We start from the raw sequence: 20544 nt of genomic DNA, 5'->3' as shown, positions 1-20544 counted from the left end.
AATACAAACTTAACAGTTTTAAAATCGATGTGGTCAAAGGCATTTTTATGCAAATTTGAACAACAAATATGTTAAATGTATTCCAGAAGTGCCTCAGTTACCAAATAAATAAAATGAAAATTAAGAACTTTCATCCTTATGTAACTCCAAAAGCTTTTGTTATTAGAATTTTACTGTGGGTGTTCCTTGGATTGTGCTAGAAGAACATACCATTGAGCTAAAAGAGGTTATTAACTTGAAATGTATATGTATCTGCCACCAGAATACTGTAACTTATAGTATAAATAAAATCAGAACTGATGCATGGCTCCAACCATCAGGCTCAATTATGCTTTTAATAATAATGATACGTATATAAAGTACACTACTGATAAAAAATAAATATGGCAGCAAATACATCATCTCAGCTGTGCTGATGTTTTTATTACATTTCTCCAAGAAAATCTCTTCTGTGTACTAAGAACTATATTGGTCATTCCCTCTGTTGGTAGTCAGTGATTGCTGTTTTGCTTGTGTGCTGTTTCTGTCACTTCTTAATCTCTCAATTTTTTTCCATCTACTTCTATCAAAATCATAATCCCCACTGCTTCAAGAATTAAATTAAAATTTTATTGTCTCTTCATTTTCCTTGTCAGATCATCCTTGTTGGTACATACAATGATGTATGGACATCCTATGATTTGGTTCCCTTTTTATTGCGCATACAGTAAGAATAATGTATTTGCCTCACATAAATGGTCTACTAAGTAGGATTCTGTTAAGTTCCAATTGATGAAGTTTCTTGCCATAGCAATTTCTGCAGTAGTAATTTTGCCTGTAAGAAAGAAGGATGAAAAATAAGCATGTATGTGTAAGATGGGATTTGTCTTTTTTCCTTTCTACTTTTTCGTCTCAATGTTATCAACTTAGGATTCCAGTGAACTAGTACAGACAATAAGAAGAGTTGGTTCATCTTAAATGGGAGTGGATTTGGGCCTGCAAATTAAAAAAAAATAAAATAAAATGTAGGGCTGGAAAAGCATATTATGGGTTGATATTAGCCCTGAAACTTTTATAGGGGCTGTTCAGTTCAATCAGCCTCAGAGCACAGGTTAACCTACTCCTTTTAAATGTACAATTCAAAGTGTTTCTACAGAGATATAACTAGAAGTGAATCACTAGAGAGGGAATTCAGCCTGAGGAATTGAGTAGTCATGTTCAGAGTCAATAAGTTGTATTCAATGAAATAAGATTGTTTTTTCAGAAAACGATATTTTGGAAGTATGGAAATTATATGTATATTCAGATCTAATTTGGGGAATATTTTCAGCCAAAAATAAAGGGCCGGATTTTAAACTATGGAAACATTTATTTTTTAGTATATTTGCAATATTAGTTTCTGACTTCCTAACTTCTGAAGTAATAATTTCAGTTGAAAAAGAACCCTGCAAATAAAATAGGACAATTAAACAATGAAGAGAGGTAACTCAAAAAATACCATGAGCCCATTTTGTTAGTGAAATGAATAAATCAACTGGGAATGCAATCAAAAGGCATTTGAGGATGTTGGTTTCTTCAGCATCTATTTTTCATAACAAAAAGTTTTACTTCTACTTGGTTTCCAGTGTTTTTTTGGTTTTTTTTTCGTGACAATTTTTATTGGATGGCTAGAATATAAAGTAACCAATGAAGGAACTGAAGGAACCTTTAAAAGTCAACTGCAAAGCAAGTAGTTGTTACTTGTAAACACATTTGAAATATTTGGCATAATAGCAGTTCATGCTGAAGGAGCTGCTTTTAGAAATTAAAACACTTCCATTTTACTGCAGATCAATCTAGTTGGACTAAAATTAAGTTAGAATATTGGTTTCAAGTTGTATTTTAAATATTCAGCCTAATTTCAATTAGACTTCTCAGCTTCTATAGGTAGCTCTCCAAGAAGTTTTTAATGTGCTTTATATCAGCTGTAAAATAGACATCTGCAACTGTGCTCTACATCATTGCAAAGGAATGTACATTATTTCCAATATTTCAAATCCAAATAAACAGGTATTTTTTGTCTGACTGTTAACTGTCCAGTTATACTGGGAGACAGATCTTCAGTCTAACCATAATTATGATCACAATTTCTTGCTAAACGTCCCATGTTGAGTTAGAAACTTAAAAATTTTCAAAGTGTGCCATCCAAATAATGCTGAAGCCCTCACCTATTTCCAGATATGCAATTATTCCTTGAGACTTCAATCACACTGAACCCTGAAGGTTAGGTAAACACATTCCTACATCAGAGATTCAGGGCTTCTATTTGTTTTCCAGTCCTTGGGAAATCATGCTAGAAACTTGGCATGTTTGTTTAGATTAAGTATTTCTTGAAATGATGAGAACTGCAGCCTAGTTGGCCATGAGACTTGACCTGAAGAGACGATTTATTCTCAAAATTATACTTTTGTATTTTTATGAATTTCAAAATGATATTATATAATCAGTTTACAGAGATGAAACTTGTTGTTGTTGTTGTTGTTGTTTATTTGTTTACACTTTAGGCAACATTCTTCCACATGTCAGAGCTATGCTTGGCAAGAAAGATATATTATGGTGCTGGCCAGGAACCTCCAAGGTTCAAGGCCAACACTAGCTGCACTGGAACTTTGGGGTGTTGCACCTCACCCCTGGCATATCTTATGCTAAAGCCACAGCAGGCAATGTCAAAGAATTTGGCTTCATCACTTTACTTCTGCAGCCTTCTTGTATGCATGTCTGGGGGACGAAAGTAGCAATCTGCTTGTGCCAGCAAAGAGCCTTCTACACTAAGGGAGTGTTTTTGTCATGTACTTTTGGCTAGACTGCAGTCCCTTTACACTGTTACAGCAACGTACCTGTGATAAAATCATTAATGTACCATTTAGATGGTCCCATTATCATGTTCCATTATCAGCTTATCACCCACCATTGTTGAGGCTCTTAAACTTGTCTTGGCTAGGAGACAGAACCAGGTACTTGTGGTCCCACATGCTTTCTCTTTGGCTTATTTTGAAATACCTTAAACAGACCAAGTATTACACTGTCACATTTACATTCTCATGAGGTGTGTCAATATTGCATTGTTTTAAATTATGTTATTTTAAATCACCCGACATTGCTGACATTCTTGGTCCTTTTGTGCCTGCATGCTGTGGTCCTCCTCCTACTTACAGTCACAGACTTCAGTTCAGAATGTTCTTTCTAAACCTCCTGCAGGATGATATTAGCAGACCCCATCCTTCTTGTTACAGTATCACAAGGCTTCAAAACTGCTTTTATGTTGTGATATGAGAACCAAATCAACGTTCATATGCTGTCAGCCAAAATTTAGACTTCAAATTTACTATTGAGCTCTCAGCAAAAATGTAGATTATTTTTCTCCTCAGGTATGTGATTAAACACTGGATTTTTTAATTTATTTTTTAATTTATTTTTATTTTCTTTCCTGGAGCCAAGGTGTAATCCTAAGGGCTAGTTTAAATAGCTAGAAACACCAAAAACTTCTTTTATTGTAGGTAACTGTTGAGTCTGGGTAGAGCAAGAATGGTGATGAGGATCTTGCCCCTGGAATAATGGATGAACTATGGGATTTGGATGTATAGCAGGAGGTGTGGCTGCATTCAGGTGTGGTGCAAATAAGGCTGGGATATATGCAGTATGTGGCAGTAGAGAGAAATTCAGTGGGGAAGGGTGAATAGGGGTGGTGGAGACCAAGTGCAATGGGTGCCCTGTCAGCAGAGCAGGGTGGGTGGGAATGAGGGCTGGCGCTAAGGGGGAAAGTGATATAGGGGCAAAATGTGCCTGAGAGAGGGGATGGAGGTGTGCCAGGGAGAGATGGCTGCCATGGGGGTGTACAGATGCTGAGACAGCAAAGCGTTGCAGCAGTGTATGATGTATGGTGGTGACTGTTGCATGCTGCTGAACAGGGATGGCAGGAACTGCTGGTGTTGCAGAGAAGGCAGCTGGTCCTGGGGCAGGCAAAACTTGCAGGTGTTTTGCCAGGAGTTGCTTCTGCATATGCTGCTGGGCTTGCAGCTGCAGCAACCTGTATTTGTCTACTTCCTCTGGTGAGAACATTATAGGCTGCTGCATTAAAGGAGGGGAGATGGATTTACTGTACACTTCCCGGTTGTCTACTGTGTCATTGTACTTCTGCATAGCATTATCACAAAGAGTGTCATAAGTTCCTTCTGCCCGGTTTGAGTCCATGTTTACATCATGTAGTTCTTCTTTGGTCTCTGTTGAATTAGCAACAACAGAATATCTTTTAGAGGGAAAAGCACCAGGGAAATCATTTGGTACTGGGTCACAGCTTTGTATAAAGGGTTGTACTTCACTAATGAAGAGATTGGATTGTTCCTTTATTGCTGTGTTCCTTTTTATGCTCGGGTTCTGATAGCTTGTTCCTATCTGAACAATGTCTTTAAAAAGACAATGATCATAATCAGTGCCTGTTGAAAGAGCAACATGAGTTATCTCTGAATTGTCACATTTGTTTTTTTTCACATTACTTTCCAACAAACTTCCACTTTGCCCTATGTCATTTTTACCAATGCTTAGCAGTTTCTCTGGCATAGGTAACATTGCTGTGTCATCTACTGATGACGAAAACTGAAGTGCAAAGTGACTTTGTGACAGATCTTTCATTTCTCTACCAAACGTGTTAGAAAATCGCTCTGAATCATGTGCTTGTTCCTGGATTTTCTTGGACTGCACCCTTTCTAACAGTAACTTCGCTGTCAGTGACTTTCTTCTTCCACATACATCTTTTGCTGAGGTTTCTGAAGAGCAGGTAGCAAAGTCTTTTGACTGGCTGTCTACATTCAGAGATTCATAACGTGCAATTTCAGCTTTTCCTGTGTTGATGTTAGAATCTCTATGTGTGTCCTCTCTTGTTTTGTTCGCATAGTTGTCATATTCTTTTGAGAAGGAGTCTTCACTGCTTTCTCTTGAAATTCTGCTGCAAGGTGATCGTTCACTGCTTCTTGAATCTGTGGTGGAAGAAGTTTGGGGGTCATTGTAGCTTCTACTGTGCACTTTGCCAAAATGATGGTGTCTACATCTGCTGTGTTTAGAACCATCTCTGTGCTGTAAAACTTTATGTCTTGAACACTTTTGATATTTAATTGTGCCCCTCTGTGTGCAGTTTCTACTTCTGTGACTTCTAGTATGGCAAAGATAATCCTTATCTGCATCATCAGAAGTGAAAATACAGTTGTGCTTTCTGTGTTTGCATTTGTGCCTTTCAGCTGTCTTGGTTTTCCTTTTGCAACAAAAAAGCAAATGATTTCTGCTGTGATTGTTCAATGGGGGACTGGAGGAACTGCTCATGTAGCTACTTGTGCTGCTAACAGAAGTATCAGAATAGCTGGAAAGTCTGTCAGAGGAGGATTTTTGAGGAGATGGGAATCTCCAGCATCTTGAGAAATTTTCATATCCTTCATTTTCTGAATGCCTGCTATTCAAACCAGATTTGCAACTAAGGAAACTTCCACCAGAATCTTTTCCACTGTCACTTATATCACTGCCGCAGCTGGCAACATTCTCAATGGATCTGCAGCCATTTTGGGTTTCATGTTTTTCCTCAGAATAAATTAAATCACACTGTTCAGTTTTAGACTTTTTAATCCTGGCCATAAAAGCAGAAAAGGAAATGCTCTCATTTCTTATGCTCTGTTTTTTTCTTTCACAGCTATGGAAATGATGCCTTAAAGATCTTTTCATTGTTGTTCTATGAAGACCTTGATCTGCCATAGAATCCTTTTGTGAGACATCAAGGTAAGCAGGCACTTTGGGTATATTTTCATTCAAATAATCTGAAATGTATTTTTGACCATTTTTGTTCATCTCTTTCCCTATGTCTGACTTGGCTTTTTGTTTGGCCTTTCTTGGATTTAGGGAACCTTTCATCTTCTTTGGTTTCAATAACTGATTATCTTGTTCATTTGACGTTAGCTTGTGTTTTATTAAACCTGAGGCTTCATTTTCATCCATAGTCTTATTTATAGAGTGCTCTTTACAGCCTTCTTTGCTCGTTTCACGCTGTTTACCATCTCTGTGATTTAAAGAGAGTCTGAAGTCAAAATACAGTGGATTACAGCCATATGAAATACAGGGCTCAGTTTTTGTAAACAAAAGTAATTCTGTTGGCCACTGCAGAGCAGTGCTGCCATCCTTACTCACTACGTGGAGGAAAGGCAGTGCCTGGGGCTGAACCTCTTTAACCACTGCCTCCCTTGGAAGATTTTCCATATTCCTATTTTTGATTTCTGAAGCCTCTAAAGGTCTTTCTCTCTTTACCATCCTAGGACAGTCATTAATGTTGCTTGCACATGTCAGCTCAGGTGCCGGCTGTTGGGGGAGCTCAGAGAGGTGTGCATTGCTGTGCTTGTAGGTTTCTGACTGTATACAAAAACTGCGAGCTTGGTGTGAAGGTGAAATGAGAGTTTCCAACAATTGCTCAGACACATTCAATTTGCTCTCTTGTTGTGTTTCTTTTACTGAACCTGAAAAATCCAAATTTGAGAACTGCATTTTGACTTTGGAAAGTGAAGGATGAGCACTGACTTTTTCTTCTATTTCTCTAACACTACATTTATCATTTCCTTTTAACATTTTAGGTTTCACAGCTCCATGACTTGATGCACTGTTATCCAAATCTGTTTGGTCTTGTGGAATTGGTGGCCCTTTATCTAGACTTGCTTTTACATCCTCTTCCAAATGTACACCAGAACGACAACTCTCAAGATTTTGCTTTATTTTATGGTTTGGAGATTCACTATAATCATTTCCTTCTTCAGAGTTCTCACTGAAGACTGATGCTGAGGATTCAAGCTTCAAAGGGACTTTTTTAGAGAATGAGAAAGACACTCCTGCTCTTTGAGAAGCACTGGTGCTGTCTGGGAATGCTTGTGAAACTTGATTTCCAAGCACATGGAGTCTTTCAGTAGGTGACTGGTGCCTGCTTATTATAAGCCGCTGTTTTTCCAGTATGCTGCTGGAGAAACCTTGTCCTGTACTTGTGGTGGTACTTTGAGATTTGGCTGTGAGCTTGCCACCTTTGTAGAGGAAGAATGCATCTGGTGATTGCTGCTTTTCCACAACTAATCTGGGGGCTTTAAGTGTTGGTCCACTTCCAGCAGTGCTGTAAGAAAACAAGTTAAAACATGGTTGAATTAATTAAGTAACCAAACTAAAAGAGAACTCACACTTGACAATACCTGTCTGGTAAGGAAAAGTGTTACTTGTATGCACTTCCACTCATAACATCTGCAGAATCTCTTTTTAACAGAAAAGACAACATTCTGCCTGATTTGTGTGTCTGCGTATGTATGATTTCTTTTCTTTTCGATGACCGAATTTTATTTTACTGTTATATTATTGCACAGTAGATGATTTTGTGAAATATTCAAGGAAATATAATACTAAGACTATCTCCAAACATTGGTGGGGGAAAGGTCAAAAGGTGGAGTTCATCAATATTAATGGTAACTTCAGCGCTCTCATCACTACCATTTTACTTTGTCATATTTTCTCCTCCCCTATTCTCTTTCAATTAATTTTTCTTCTTCCTCAAAAACTCAGACGTTAAATCTGTGGTTTACTTTTCTTGTACTTTAATAATAATTAAAAAAAAAAAAAAGCACAACATATTCTAAGAAAGCTTAAGAAACGTGGTTTAGAAAGCAATTGTTGATTTCTTTTAATAGATGACTAGCTGAATTGAGTTATTGGAATAACTTCTGTTTTTCTTGTGTCTGTGTGGTTTGTTTTGTTTTTTTTCCATTAGCAATGTATACAGCCACCAGATGAATGTTGATTGTGTTTTTATTATTTAAACATGCATTTCATTAGTTACATTATCTACATGTGCTCTCAAAGCCATACTACTTTAATACATACATACATTTTAATGAAAAAAAATATGGAACCAGCATCAGTAAACAAGTTGATTAAAAAATAGGAAATATTTTAATCAAATTTGAGTAAATTGCAACTTCCAGATCTGCATAGAAGTTATGTCTGGCATGTTTTAGATATGCTGTAAAAAAGCATTGATCTCCAGTAGTGGGAGCAACATAAAGACTCCCTGGGGTAGGTTCACCTCAGAATATGAGATTATGCATGCATTTCTGAAACTAAATTTGCATTTGCCACAAATTTAGCATCAGGGAATACAAATCCATCTCTGTTTGTGGATCAAGAAGAAATTCTGTCTTGTACAATGTTAATAAAGAGATCCTTTGCAATGTCCCCTTGGAATAGCAAAGTAAAGGTATTTTTTCAAATTTTCTTTGCACCAGATTAACAGTAATTTTGTTGTCAAATTTTATTAGCATGTTTTAAGGAATTCTGTTAGAATGAGAGGCACATTACTTGGGGACAATAACAGTTGTTTGCATGCGCAGAGTTCTTGGGAAGGCTGACTTCTGTCTTGCCTGAACAACCAGGTGTGTGACCATTCATCCAAGATCATGTCTTGGCTGTCCCTGACCCATCTATCATTGTCAATAGGAAGAGCAAACACTGTCTTTCCAGGCTGTCTGTAATCAATTTTAGACTCCAAGTTCTTTCTATAAGCAGACCTGATACCCCTCCTGTTTCATTTAGACCTTCCTATTACTACTGACCTTATCAGTCTATCTGAAACTACATCTTCAGATAAACAGACATAAAGGCAACTTCCCTCAGGCTGCTACTTTTCTTTCCATAGATTTGTATGAAAATGGAGTTGTAACCATAAAAGTGATGCATTAGCAATAAACTGTTATATTTCAGCTGAAATTTCAAAAGCAATTACATTGGCCAAAATGAGTGTATAATAAACACTGAATTTTATTATTTCTAAGGTACTGTAAGCTTGATATGAATTTAAAAGGATGCTAGTTTAATTATCTACTTAACCCATTACAGTCATAGATTAACGTAAGTAATCAGTCTGGCAGAAATCTACTCTACTGAAGCATTCAGTATCATTAAACAAAGGAGATTTCTCAAATGTGAAGCTTTATTAGTGTAAACTTCATGCTGTACTGTGGTATTCATCAATAGAACTAACACTACTGGGTTAATTAACTAAGTTAATTGCTTGTTTTTCATTTGTATGATGATACTTCCATGAGTCTACAGAAAAAGAAAAAAAAAAAAAGAAAAAAAAAAAGAAAAGGGCGATAATAATCTCAATATACTGCAAGTAATGAAAATGATTCACAGACTAGGCACATATTTGCTAAAAAGTGTTTTTCCTCTCACGTTAACTTACTATAAAATGATAAGACAGTAATACTTATCTACTCAGGTCAGTTTTAATAAAATAAAATGGTGATATAAAATCATCTTCAAACCACTCAGTTCAGAAGAGATTAGATTAACTGGTTACAGGAGGATGAAACACAAGCCTTCAAATTGCAAGTAATTAATTCAGGGACTTTCAATTTTATGGTTTGTGGAACAGGAACATTAGGAGTTGGGGACAGATGAAAACAGGTTGCAATAAATGCAATGCTTGTCCATTAGAGAGTAAAGGAGTAAAAATTTGAAGATTTCTTCTGGGATTGAGGAAAGTGGATATTAAAATGTAGTATAAATTTTAAATACTTGCCATCCTGACTGTTTCCGTAACTCTGCAAGCTGGTGGAGCCGCTTGAGTGCTTTTTCCTGTTTCTTTTCATCTTTCCATGACTTTGAAGCCACATTTCGAGCAAATTCCCTTTGTTTTAAATCTTTCAATCTCTGTTTGAAAAGAGCAAAAATGGAAGGGGTTAAATATGTGAACAGTGGGTGCATTACCTCTTACTCAGCTTGCTTTTGGTGAAGTTAGTATACAAATGGACAGTAGGAATATACTTAAAATGTTATCATCCTAAGAAGAGATTGAAAACAATGTTATTTTGGCTTAACAATAATATTGAAATACATTTTGTCTTATGCATGCAGACATCTTCTGTTGCATACAAATACATACATAAAACCACCATTTAATTCATTTAGAGTTTTTCAATCAAATCAATGGAATTTAATCCATATACTGGAACAAATATGAGCTTTTGAGTATAATGGATTGTATGCATCTCTAGACTTGTACACATATGGGTGTGTGTGTCTCTGCATTGGTTTTTCAGCTTTCATCAGAAAGCTCTTTTATGGTTATATTCAGAATTTTCCTGAATCACCTCGTACATCTATAAACCAGATGAAAGAAAGATTATTTGCCTATATTTCTTTATTACATGGTTTCCTGGTGCTGATAGAATAAGTAAAGAAGACACAAAACAGAAAGTGAAGTGTCAAAAATATCCTCTTGAGAAAAGTGGTGCTATCTTGTCTTTGAGTTCACTGTGCTCTCCAGGACTCGGTAAATTGTACATGATCTTATAACCCTGGAACATGCAATTCCTGTTAAGGTCCATGTTTCAATGCTCCATAGCAGAAATTCCTTTCTCCACTTATACCTCCAATACTGTGGTACTCAGGGAAGGGAGGCTGAATGTCAGAAGTGAGCTCTTGAGCATTCAGCCACATCTCCCAGCTAGAACCCTAGAGGATCAGGATAGAAATGTGAACCCCTGAGGGTAGCAAGGCCCCACAGGGGAATCTTAATAGGCTGGATCAATGGACCTTGGAAAAAAATGGTTGCTCTACCATTTACATCTTTTTTCTTTTCCCCTCCCTGTCCACTTGCAGCTTGCCCTGCCTGTCACACAGCTCTGAGTTCTCACAAGTGCATTGCCTCCAATTTATGTTATAGTAGATTAGAGGGTGAGACAACATTAGTTTTGATCAAAGAAAGAAATTTGGTTTTAGTAATATATTAAAGCCAAAGCTATAAAATAAATCAGAGAATCTTTCCAGAAGATATCCACACCTTCTGTCACCTTTCATATCTACATGAGTGCTAAGATATTTATGGAGTAAAGATTCTAACCTCCACGAAAATAAATAAATAAATAAATAAACAAATAAACAAATAAATAAATGAAAATAACCAATACAAGGTGCCTTGAGCCTTATTAGTATCTTTCATATGAAAAAATAGAGCAAAGAAATACATTTAGAAATGTCCGTTAGTGGTGCTTGCTGTGTTTTAGCTGTCACCATGAGCTGTTCTGTACCACACATAAAGCATTCATGAGGAAAAACAGAAACAGTTACTACCTGTCACGGAAACAGAACAATGTGAAAACTAGTACTATGGAGTGCGGGTATTGCAAAGCAATGCCATTCCACTTCTCTGACAGTTAGGATGATAATCAACAAAGCAAATGCACCAATGCTAAGAATAGAAGTCCTAGTGGTATTTTTTTCTCTCTATTGGCATATAGCATGTGTCAAGGAAAAAGAGAAAAGAATATAAAAAATATAGGTAAGCACAGCCAAGAACTCATCAGTTGGAGATGAAATCCAAGAAATCAAAAGCATCTGCAGTCTGAGCAGAGAAAGGTCTCTCCCTACACATGCCCTCATCAGAACAAAGAAGCTTCACTGCCAGAGCTCCAGTTAGGAGCTGTAATGAAATTTGTCATTATGCTGGACAGACAATAGAACTTCCCACTGAACCAGCAAAAGCCACCGTTTTCCTCTCTAATAACCTGTGCCACACTCCTTTCAGGCACACAAATATCTTTCAGGTGGTGAACAAAAGCATGCAACTGAGCTGGTATCTGAATGACAGCCCCTAAGCTCAGCAGGTGTGCCTGAAAATTAACATAGCTTTACATGGTAATTGCATTTTCCATGTAATAGGGTACTTAACTGGGCATCCAAATACAGGCACATGTCATAAAATATGATTTATCTAATTGCAACGGTGTGTTCTGTCCTTCACCTGCTACAAATTTCATTGCCATGGTATTGTATTTCATTTTCAGACTCATGTTCTGTTCTGTTCTTTCTCTGTTTTTCATGTAAATCTGTGTGTGGACACTGCAATACATCTAAAAGTAAGACTTTTTTTTTCCTTTTTTTCCTTTTTTTTTCTTTTTTTTTTTTTTTTTTTTGGTAAAAAACCCACACAGCATATTAAAAAACCACAAAGTAATATTTTGTGTTTTAGAGTGACTTGCTTATATAATTGGGTCTGAGTCATATTGGCTCATCTATCTAAGTCCCACTCAAAAATTGCTGAATATGTTTTTTCCTCCTAAACTCCTGTATGATTCATCAGCAGATTCAATTTGTCAATGGAGTTCCATCTTCACTACCTACCTTTGCTAGATGCATTGCTAACCATATGCTCTACCCACATTCCAGCAATTTCTGCAAATTCTTAATTTACCAATTTATTTATTTTTAATTGTTGCTTTGTTGTGGCCTGTACACCTGTAACATACTTATCACTGGCTGCAATTGTACTGAATTTACTTTCTTTCCAAAGTTATGACCCTGATTCCTCTTCCTCCATGTGAATGGGAGAATTTTTATGCATTGCCATTCATCCGATCAAATTTGGATGCCTGTGGCAGTTTCTCAGCTTTTCTAACAGCTACTGAAGAAAAATAAGCTCTTTTAAGGACATAATCACCTCACCTTAAAGCACCTGTCTAAAACAAGTGGGATAAAGTGAGATGTAAAAGTAACTCCTTCGTTTCAGTGGATGCAGATGGCATTAATGGTGACTATCTCAGACAAACACCTTTTATAGACACAGGAAGACTGTGCTGTTGGTGTATTGGCATTGCTACGGATAGTATTCATTTCTACAAGTTCAGTAAAGAACTATGTTTTATTAATGTACATTTGGCATTATGGTACATAAAAGAAAGTCAAGAATGACGGTTGGTTCTTTAATATAAGCCATTGACAAGATAAGGATTTTATAATCTGCACTTCTAAGTGATTCATTTGATAGGGGATACACAGAAAAAAATTGAAGAAATTGTGGTCATTAAAGAGCACAAATGCATTGAAAAGCATAAAGAAGATGTACCTTGTTCTCTTATTCCTGATTTCTTAGCCATTTCCTTGCCATATTTTTCAGACCTCTTTCTCAAGGAGATTTTTGGCTTCAAGAACCTTTTTTATCATTTCTCTCATGCACTTTCTCACAATTTGAGGACCAAAGGGAACAGACTGGGGGAGAACTTCTCTGGTCATTTTGAATTTCTTATCGAGATCTACGTGGAATTCTCAGAATCCTTCTACTTCAGCTATTGGAGCAAATAGGTGTCACTGCAAGTACGTTTAGAAAAAATCCTGTTCTTCTTCACAATGGTGTAACTACTTTGATTTAAATAGAAATCAGCTTTGGAAGAAATTTGTTCAAATTTCACTCATTAAATCAGAAAATGTCATGTCATTATGAGTTACATGAATTTTTCCACTTATATTCAGGGTTTTTGCAGAATATCATTCACACTCAATGCATCCCACAAGATATTCTTTACTACAAAGCACTGGGACCCCAGATAAAAATGTATTGTGCCCTTCTAATTACTTCAGTCAGCATCAGGTATATGTGGCCTGTCACATGCAAATAGCATTTTTTGAATCTTAAGTCCATAAACTAATATATTTGTTTGAGTGCATGACTGGCTTCACTTTGTTGAAAAGCACGTTGAGTTCTAATCAAATTCGCCATAGAAGGGTCAAATGAGAAAAAGGATGGAATATGATTTTAAGTAATTATTGTCTTGCCTGTAGCCCTAGCACTGGAACCAAGTACATTATTTGTAAATTGAATTTACGCTGCAAACCATAACATGAGAATGATAGAGTTCATGGCTGATGCTTACAGTGTTAGTCTCCAAGTGAACGAGACGAAACAGAAGTGAATTTGATTTGCTATGGTAAACTCCTAAAAATAAATGTAAAACACTGTTAGATACAAGAATTTACATTGAGATATGAAACTCAAAAATTTCCTGAGAAATTTTCATATATTTTACAATTAATTTTTTATAAATCACTTTGAAGTGTGTGACAATGACCAGTTTTTGGAGTAGATTTTACTATAGACAGTCTTGACAGGTTCAATATTTTTAGCAGGAGTGAATGGGAAAATTTTTGATTTTGAGAATGAAATGATAGCATGGGGGGAAAATGTCTATCCCTGGACATGACCTGCAGAATCCAAAAATCAATGATAAAGTTTTTGATCACAGATCCAATTTAAAGGAGAAATTACAAGTAGTTGTTTGGAGAACTTATTTTCACATTTCTTCATTAAATCTAGAATCTTTCCCTAAATCTTTATAAAAAGATCTGATATTTTGCAATGGATCTTGGTGCCAGGAAGGAAAAAGACCTAGTGCTTATCTGTGTTTTTTCTTTTTTGTTTGTTTGGGTTTTCTTTGTGGGAGCTTCTTACTGTTCAGCCATATCTGCAAATATTCTTTCTAATTGTACTGATTTCATCCACTGCCCAGATTATGAGTTTAAGTTAATGTAATTCAGGGCACATTTGTATGGCACATGAGAAATTACTAAGTACAGTTAAAACAGATGGATTTCAGGGGGCCATTTCCGCATGGGAGAGAACAGAACAGGCACTCTGTGGCAGCAATTCACTCATTTGAAGGCCTGAGCTATTTGCAGGTTCAGCATATGCTCTGCTTGACCACCCACATTTATATCATTTCCAATGAATTTGTTGTCATATGCTCCAGCAAGCTGGCTGGGTTCTGTACAATTTGATTAGATACATTCAGTACCATTTTGGAACAAAGAGTAATTTACCTACTAAAAGTAATATGTTTCAAAGATAAGATTCTTGCTACAGGACTGTTTCTTCTGTTCATGCACAGCCTGCCTCATTTGTGTCTCTGGTGCTGATTCTTAGCCACATAAAAACAATAGTTTATTGTTTTTATCTTTTCTTTCTCATCTAAGCAGCTCAAAGAGAAAAACAAAGAAACAAACAAACCCCCCCCCCCCCCCCCCCAAAACAATAACCCCATAACCAATTCTAGTATTACAGATGCCATGAAAGACTTTCTCCTATCAATACTTTCAGTACTTGTAAGCGTACTTTAAAAATGCTTCAGCCTTCTCCACATCTTTTTGAAGCCAGCCTCACTGTTTAATTTTTCTTTATTCTAATTGTGGCACTGAAATTCCAAATCACCAGTTTGAGTTATTCAAGAATTCAAAAGGCAGTTCAAATGAATGGCCTCCAAATTCCTTCAGTGTTGTCATCAGACTTTCAGAGTCACAAAAATCTCAGATATCTTATGAAACACATCCTTTAACCATGCTAATATTTTTCAAATAAAGAAATGAAGGCAGAGATGGAGTAATTTATGAGAAGATCAAGGAGGAGGTACATTTAATTAGCACACCTCACTTGTTACCAGCCCATTGAAGCAAGAGGAAAGATGACATCTAAATTAAACCTAAATTTGATTTACCTTTATCATCTGTTGATTCTCAGCAACTATGATAGTGATGAGGGTACTAGGATAAAGCATGAAAGAAATCCATAACAAAACATTTTGCTATGCCTATAGTTTACCTAAAGGAAAGATGAATCAGCAGGCCACTACAGAGTGGCTCTGGACTGCTGTGCTAGAGAACAAGCTCATCACCAAGAGGAGACACTTTAATAAGTACTTGAGATAAATGCAGTATTTGTGACAGGAACCTTTTACTGCACTTCAGATGAAAATTTATTGTCAGGGCAAAGAGTGAAAAATCCTATATGCATGAAGTATATTAAAACTAGATATAAGCAGAAGCATCATCAAATGCTTCAAGGAAGTAGAATATTGCTTTTTCTAATAGGAAGTAATAGCTATCCATAAAAAACCTTTTAGGTTGTTTTACTTGTTAAATCAAATGCAAAACATCCTTTATCCTCTGCTTACTTAATGAAGACAGGTCTCTTCTGGAGTAGAAGAGTTAAAAGTAACCAGAAACCTGGCTAGAGTACTATAAAGAAATGGCTGATCAGAGAAAAGGGTGTTTAATAAATGACATATACATGTAATAATTTGTCAATAAAAAAAAGACAGCAAATGACTTTCATAGTCATCTGACTGAAACTTCTTAATAACACAAGAGTGACGACATCCCGATTTCCTACTTTTTAATAGATAAATTGACAAAATCTATTTTACATAAAGCAAATTAAATGATATTAATTATATGATCGTTCTTCAATATTTTATGGAGTGCTGTATCCGTCATGCCAGAATTTTCCCTGGCACTGATGTCAGCATGACAAATTTTCTTGTTTGTTCCCTTTAAATAGTAACATGGTTTGTAGCTTGATGTAACTTCGTCTCGTGCTCTGAGACTTATTAAGAATCAACATTAATGAGCAAGAGAGTTTATGGCTATCTCGTTCTTAACATTAAATATAGGTTACCTGAATCTGCTAGTATAAAAATATTTAGGTTCAGATTATGCTGTTTAATATTATTCCTAGCTGCCTCTAGAGTGGTACTTTGCAATCACCATAAACATCATAAATGTGACTAAATCATCTGGCTTTGCCCCAAGTATAGAACAGAAAGCTGCATTAAATAGTCTTTTTTACATCACCGCTGACAAGTAACTCATTTCTTTTCAGATCAGAAGATTCTTTATGTCTTCAATATGCTTTCAGAAACCTTCTTGCCCTCACCTCTGATGACTACAAATTTTCCTTTTGCTCTTTTTACTTCCTCTATCACTTTTTTCCAATTTCTTCACTCCTGATTTATGATCTTTACTATCCATTTTTCCTTTCTCTCCTTTATTATAAATTTAAGCCACAGAGAATTGACTTTCCTTCTAAACAAGATTAGCTGTTTATAACCTATTTGGTCTTTTTTCAGTTGTGGGATTTTGGTTCTTAAACCATCTGCCAAATGCTCTTTAAAATTTCCTAAGTCTCTCTCACATATTTTCATTTCAATTTCTCACAACCTTCTTGATCATCCTTTTCACCATCATTAATCTATCTTCCTTAAACACATTTATGTTACTAAATACAATCCAATCAATTTTTCTTACATACCTGTGTTGATCATCATGATAGCTAATAATGTGTATGTTAAAAATCTACTCTATAGAGCCTCATAATGTGGATGAATCCAAACACAATTTAAAGCATTCTTGTGCAATCTGTGACAAAAGGAAGGCCCAGATAGGCAACAAATTTAAAAGGATAATCTGTTAATTTTAATTTCCTCATGCATGGGACTGGAATAGCACTATATGTTCCAGACTTTGGTTTATTTACAGGAGATAAGCAGATGTCCCATTTGTTTTCAAGGTCAATTCACTGCTGCCACAGCCTGGTTTAGCCTTTGATTATCTGAGACAATCTTCTGAGAACACATCTCTGTATATTATGAAATTTACCAGTTAAAAATTGATATTTTGATCATATGTTATTTCTCTTTCATTTCTGTCCTGCATAATTACTATGTTGTGTCCCTTAATTTTAGTTTTCTTTCTTCCCTCTGCATGACCCTCTCCAGTTCATCAGCATTTCCCACTGAAGCCACAAAAACAATAAGGTGCTTCCTAAGCAAAGTTAGTGTGTCAGAAAGAAAGATGACCAAACTGCAGAGTAAGTGGTGCCCTATTTTCCATTTTGTAATGGAAAAGATATATTGGTTAATCTAGTGTACTTTTTATTTCCACTTACTAAAAATATTATTTATTTGAAATCTGTTATTTGTATTTGGTCCCCTTGAACAAAATGCCGTTGCAACCTGCAGTGCGCACAGTCAAGTATGTGTCTCGGCCCACTGGTGCATAACAGATCACTGGGCTCCAACATGACATAATTCCACTTTGATTCCATAATTTAAAGTTAATTTAATACTCCTTTAGAAAACGATCCCTTGAAAGTGAGTGGAGATGATCACCTTGCATATTTTGGAGGTAATGGAAGGCAACATTTAATATCTCCTTTTTCCCTCTTACCTGTGCTCTAGACTATATCTCATTGTATTCACTCTTAAATAATTCTGTAAATAAACACTTTTTCATGTCGACATGGGAACTTTTAAATGTTATAAAGCTGAATTATCACTCACTGCTTCTAAATTGCATTATGCCACTTCTCAAATTCTCTGTCTGCCACTTGACATGAACAATGTTTTGAGCAGGCTTTATTTTATTATTTGCTCTCAGCATAGTTTTATTGCTGTAAAATTTGAAGTTGATCTTTTATTTACATAATTGCTTCTTATTCAACTACTCTACTACGACCCTGAATTTGAGTTATTTCTTTTATAAAAGTATGCTTGTAAGTTTGTGTACTCAAGTAGAACAATTCTCTTAAAGTATGCACCATCACAGAGAAAGCTTGATGATAGGAACTGTATATTCCATGTCCTATGTGACTCAAATGCAGACAAGAAGTAGGGCAACTGGATCATATTTACTTCTGGTTTTTGAAAAAGATTCTATCATTTTTCCAGGTATTAGTGGTTTAGGTTTTAAAAAGACCTTGTTCAGCTTGATGAACTCTACAAATAAACAAGGAGTTATCTAAAAAATGATTTTCATTTCCTAGAAATAACAGAAAATCACTGTAGTAATTATTGTGTGCTCCAAGCTTAGATTTACTGGCCTATGTTTTGCATGCATGTAGGTACAATTTATGATTGTTTTCAAATCATAAGCCAGAGTCTTCATTTCCCATTTTAATCAAGCACAGGGATGTTATGTTGTTCTAAATTCCAAAATGGGAAGAAAATTAAAATCTGACCCAGGCTATTGAGGAGCCATACTTATACAGAATCATAGAAGGGTTTGGGTTGGAAGGGACCTTTAAGATCATCCAGTTCCAACATCCTGCTACAGGCAAGGACATCTGCCTCTAGACCAAAGCCTCATCCAGCCTGGCCTTGAATGCTTGCAGGGAGGCAGTGCAACAGTGGACAACCTGAAGCATGAATGAAAGGAATGCCTGCTATAGCATGTGTTCAAATGATATAAAAAGCATTAGAAGACTGGATTTTTCTTTGAAATAAAGAACAAGAGTAGTCTGAATATACTGAGCTTCTTGAAAAAGGTAAAAAAAAAAAAAAAAAAAAAAAAAGTAGTGTACCTTTTAGGCAAATTTTCAGACAAAAATATTGATTGCTGTGATTTAACAAATTGTTTTCTTTTACTCTTAAACATAATACTTTACCCAGTAATTCTCTGCTAATTATGACTTGTTCCTATACTTAATCTGATTGTTATCTAAGTCTGGAGATCCAAACCAGACTCACAATAAATGCAGAAAGTTATAACATATCATTAATAACCTCACTGAGTTTCACAGATTCGAAAGGAGGAGTATAAATACAGAACAGTGGAATGCTGTGCTTCTTACACTTCTGTTTTCAGTATACATCAGCATTTAGAATTTTTTATTTTGAAGGAAGAAAAGCCAAGAATCCTTTAACATGCTAAGGGTCTGTAAACTACCAGAGAAAATACACATCAATTGACTCCTACAAGATTCCAAGGGTCTTATGTCAATTCTTTCATATTTAAATTGCTTAATATTTATACGCTTGTTTAAGGAACCAGAATTTCTCCTTTGTAGGAAATTTTATCATTTGGGATTTCTTTACCTTTTTGTCTTACCAGGAGAAGTAAACTTATGAAAACTTACTTATTGAAAAATGAGACTTTACAATATTTTCAAGATATTTGAGGTCAATTCATCTAAATAATAATGAAACACACAACTTTAAAGTTATGCCTGTCATCGTGCTGATTTTAACTCAGGAACAGTAAATGTAATGTGTTACAATTAGTATTTTAAATATTTAAAAGCTGTACTGTTTAAGCAGGGCTTTCTAATTGATTTCTACCTATCTGAAGCTTGATGATGTAAGTCTTTCCAAAGAGAAATATTTCTGAATATCTCATTCCCCCCATTCTGCTTTAAAAACCATGTTTCCTGACTATTAACTTTGTATTAAGGAAACATTCACTTTTTTTTTGTGGTCACATCACCTGATCTAATATATTTATTTGATATTCTCATGAATATCATCTGTATTTCTCTAGATGTTCTCCAGCAGTTTAATCTGAGAAGATGTTTAAAGTACCCTCATCTTTTTAATAGCTCCTGGTGGAGCCTAATTATTACAAAATTGCTAAAGCAGTGAAATGATAATTAGTCTGGGCTACTTCCTTTTTTTTCCCCTTGGAGACACATTAAAAGATGTTAATTAATGCTTCTAACTAAGAAAAGGTAATAAATTACTAACCCCACCATCTATATTGGTATCTTGGTAATGCACAGAAATATTTCTGGTTTACTTTTAAATATTTGTGTTTTTTTTTTTAATAAATGCCCCTTAAAGACATATGAGGTACATCATACATTTCCTCAAACACAAACATTGTTGATTAGCATGACTTTAATGCTCCTCGGGAATCAATTACACTGCTAAATTCTTGCACATTAATTACTGCATGGAAGGTACAGATGGTCAAAAATGAACAGAACTATAATAGATACAGATTCTAAACAGATGTTCACAGGGCCGCATATACCTTTGTCGTCACCAGTAGGATTAGAAGAAATGTTCTTTTTCCAGAAAGATATGCATAAGAGAGCATTGTTCAGAAGTTTTACAGAAGATAATAATAGCATCATTTTTCTGC

At 35.6% G+C, this 20544-nt stretch overlaps 1 protein-coding gene across 1 annotated transcript in view; it reads right to left on the bottom strand.

Moving 5' to 3' along the window:
- Positions 1-633: 633 nt before the first annotated feature.
- ZNF804B (zinc finger protein 804B) overlaps positions 634-20544 on the bottom strand; it is a 195437-nt gene continuing 175526 nt past the window's right edge. Inside the window, exons 3-4 of the mRNA XM_015853517.2 lie at positions 9602-9732; positions 634-7144 (exon numbers count right to left, since the gene is read on the bottom strand). Coding sequence (XP_015709003.1) covers positions 3472-7144; positions 9602-9732 — 3804 coding nt within the window. The 3' untranslated portion in view covers positions 634-3471. The remainder of the gene's footprint in view (positions 7145-9601; positions 9733-20544) is intronic.

This window comes from Coturnix japonica, chromosome 2, assembly GCF_001577835.2.
Source record: "Coturnix japonica isolate 7356 chromosome 2, Coturnix japonica 2.1, whole genome shotgun sequence".
Taxonomy (NCBI): Eukaryota; Metazoa; Chordata; class Aves; order Galliformes; family Phasianidae; genus Coturnix; species Coturnix japonica.
This window is presented reverse-complemented; position numbering and strand designations above follow the sequence as displayed.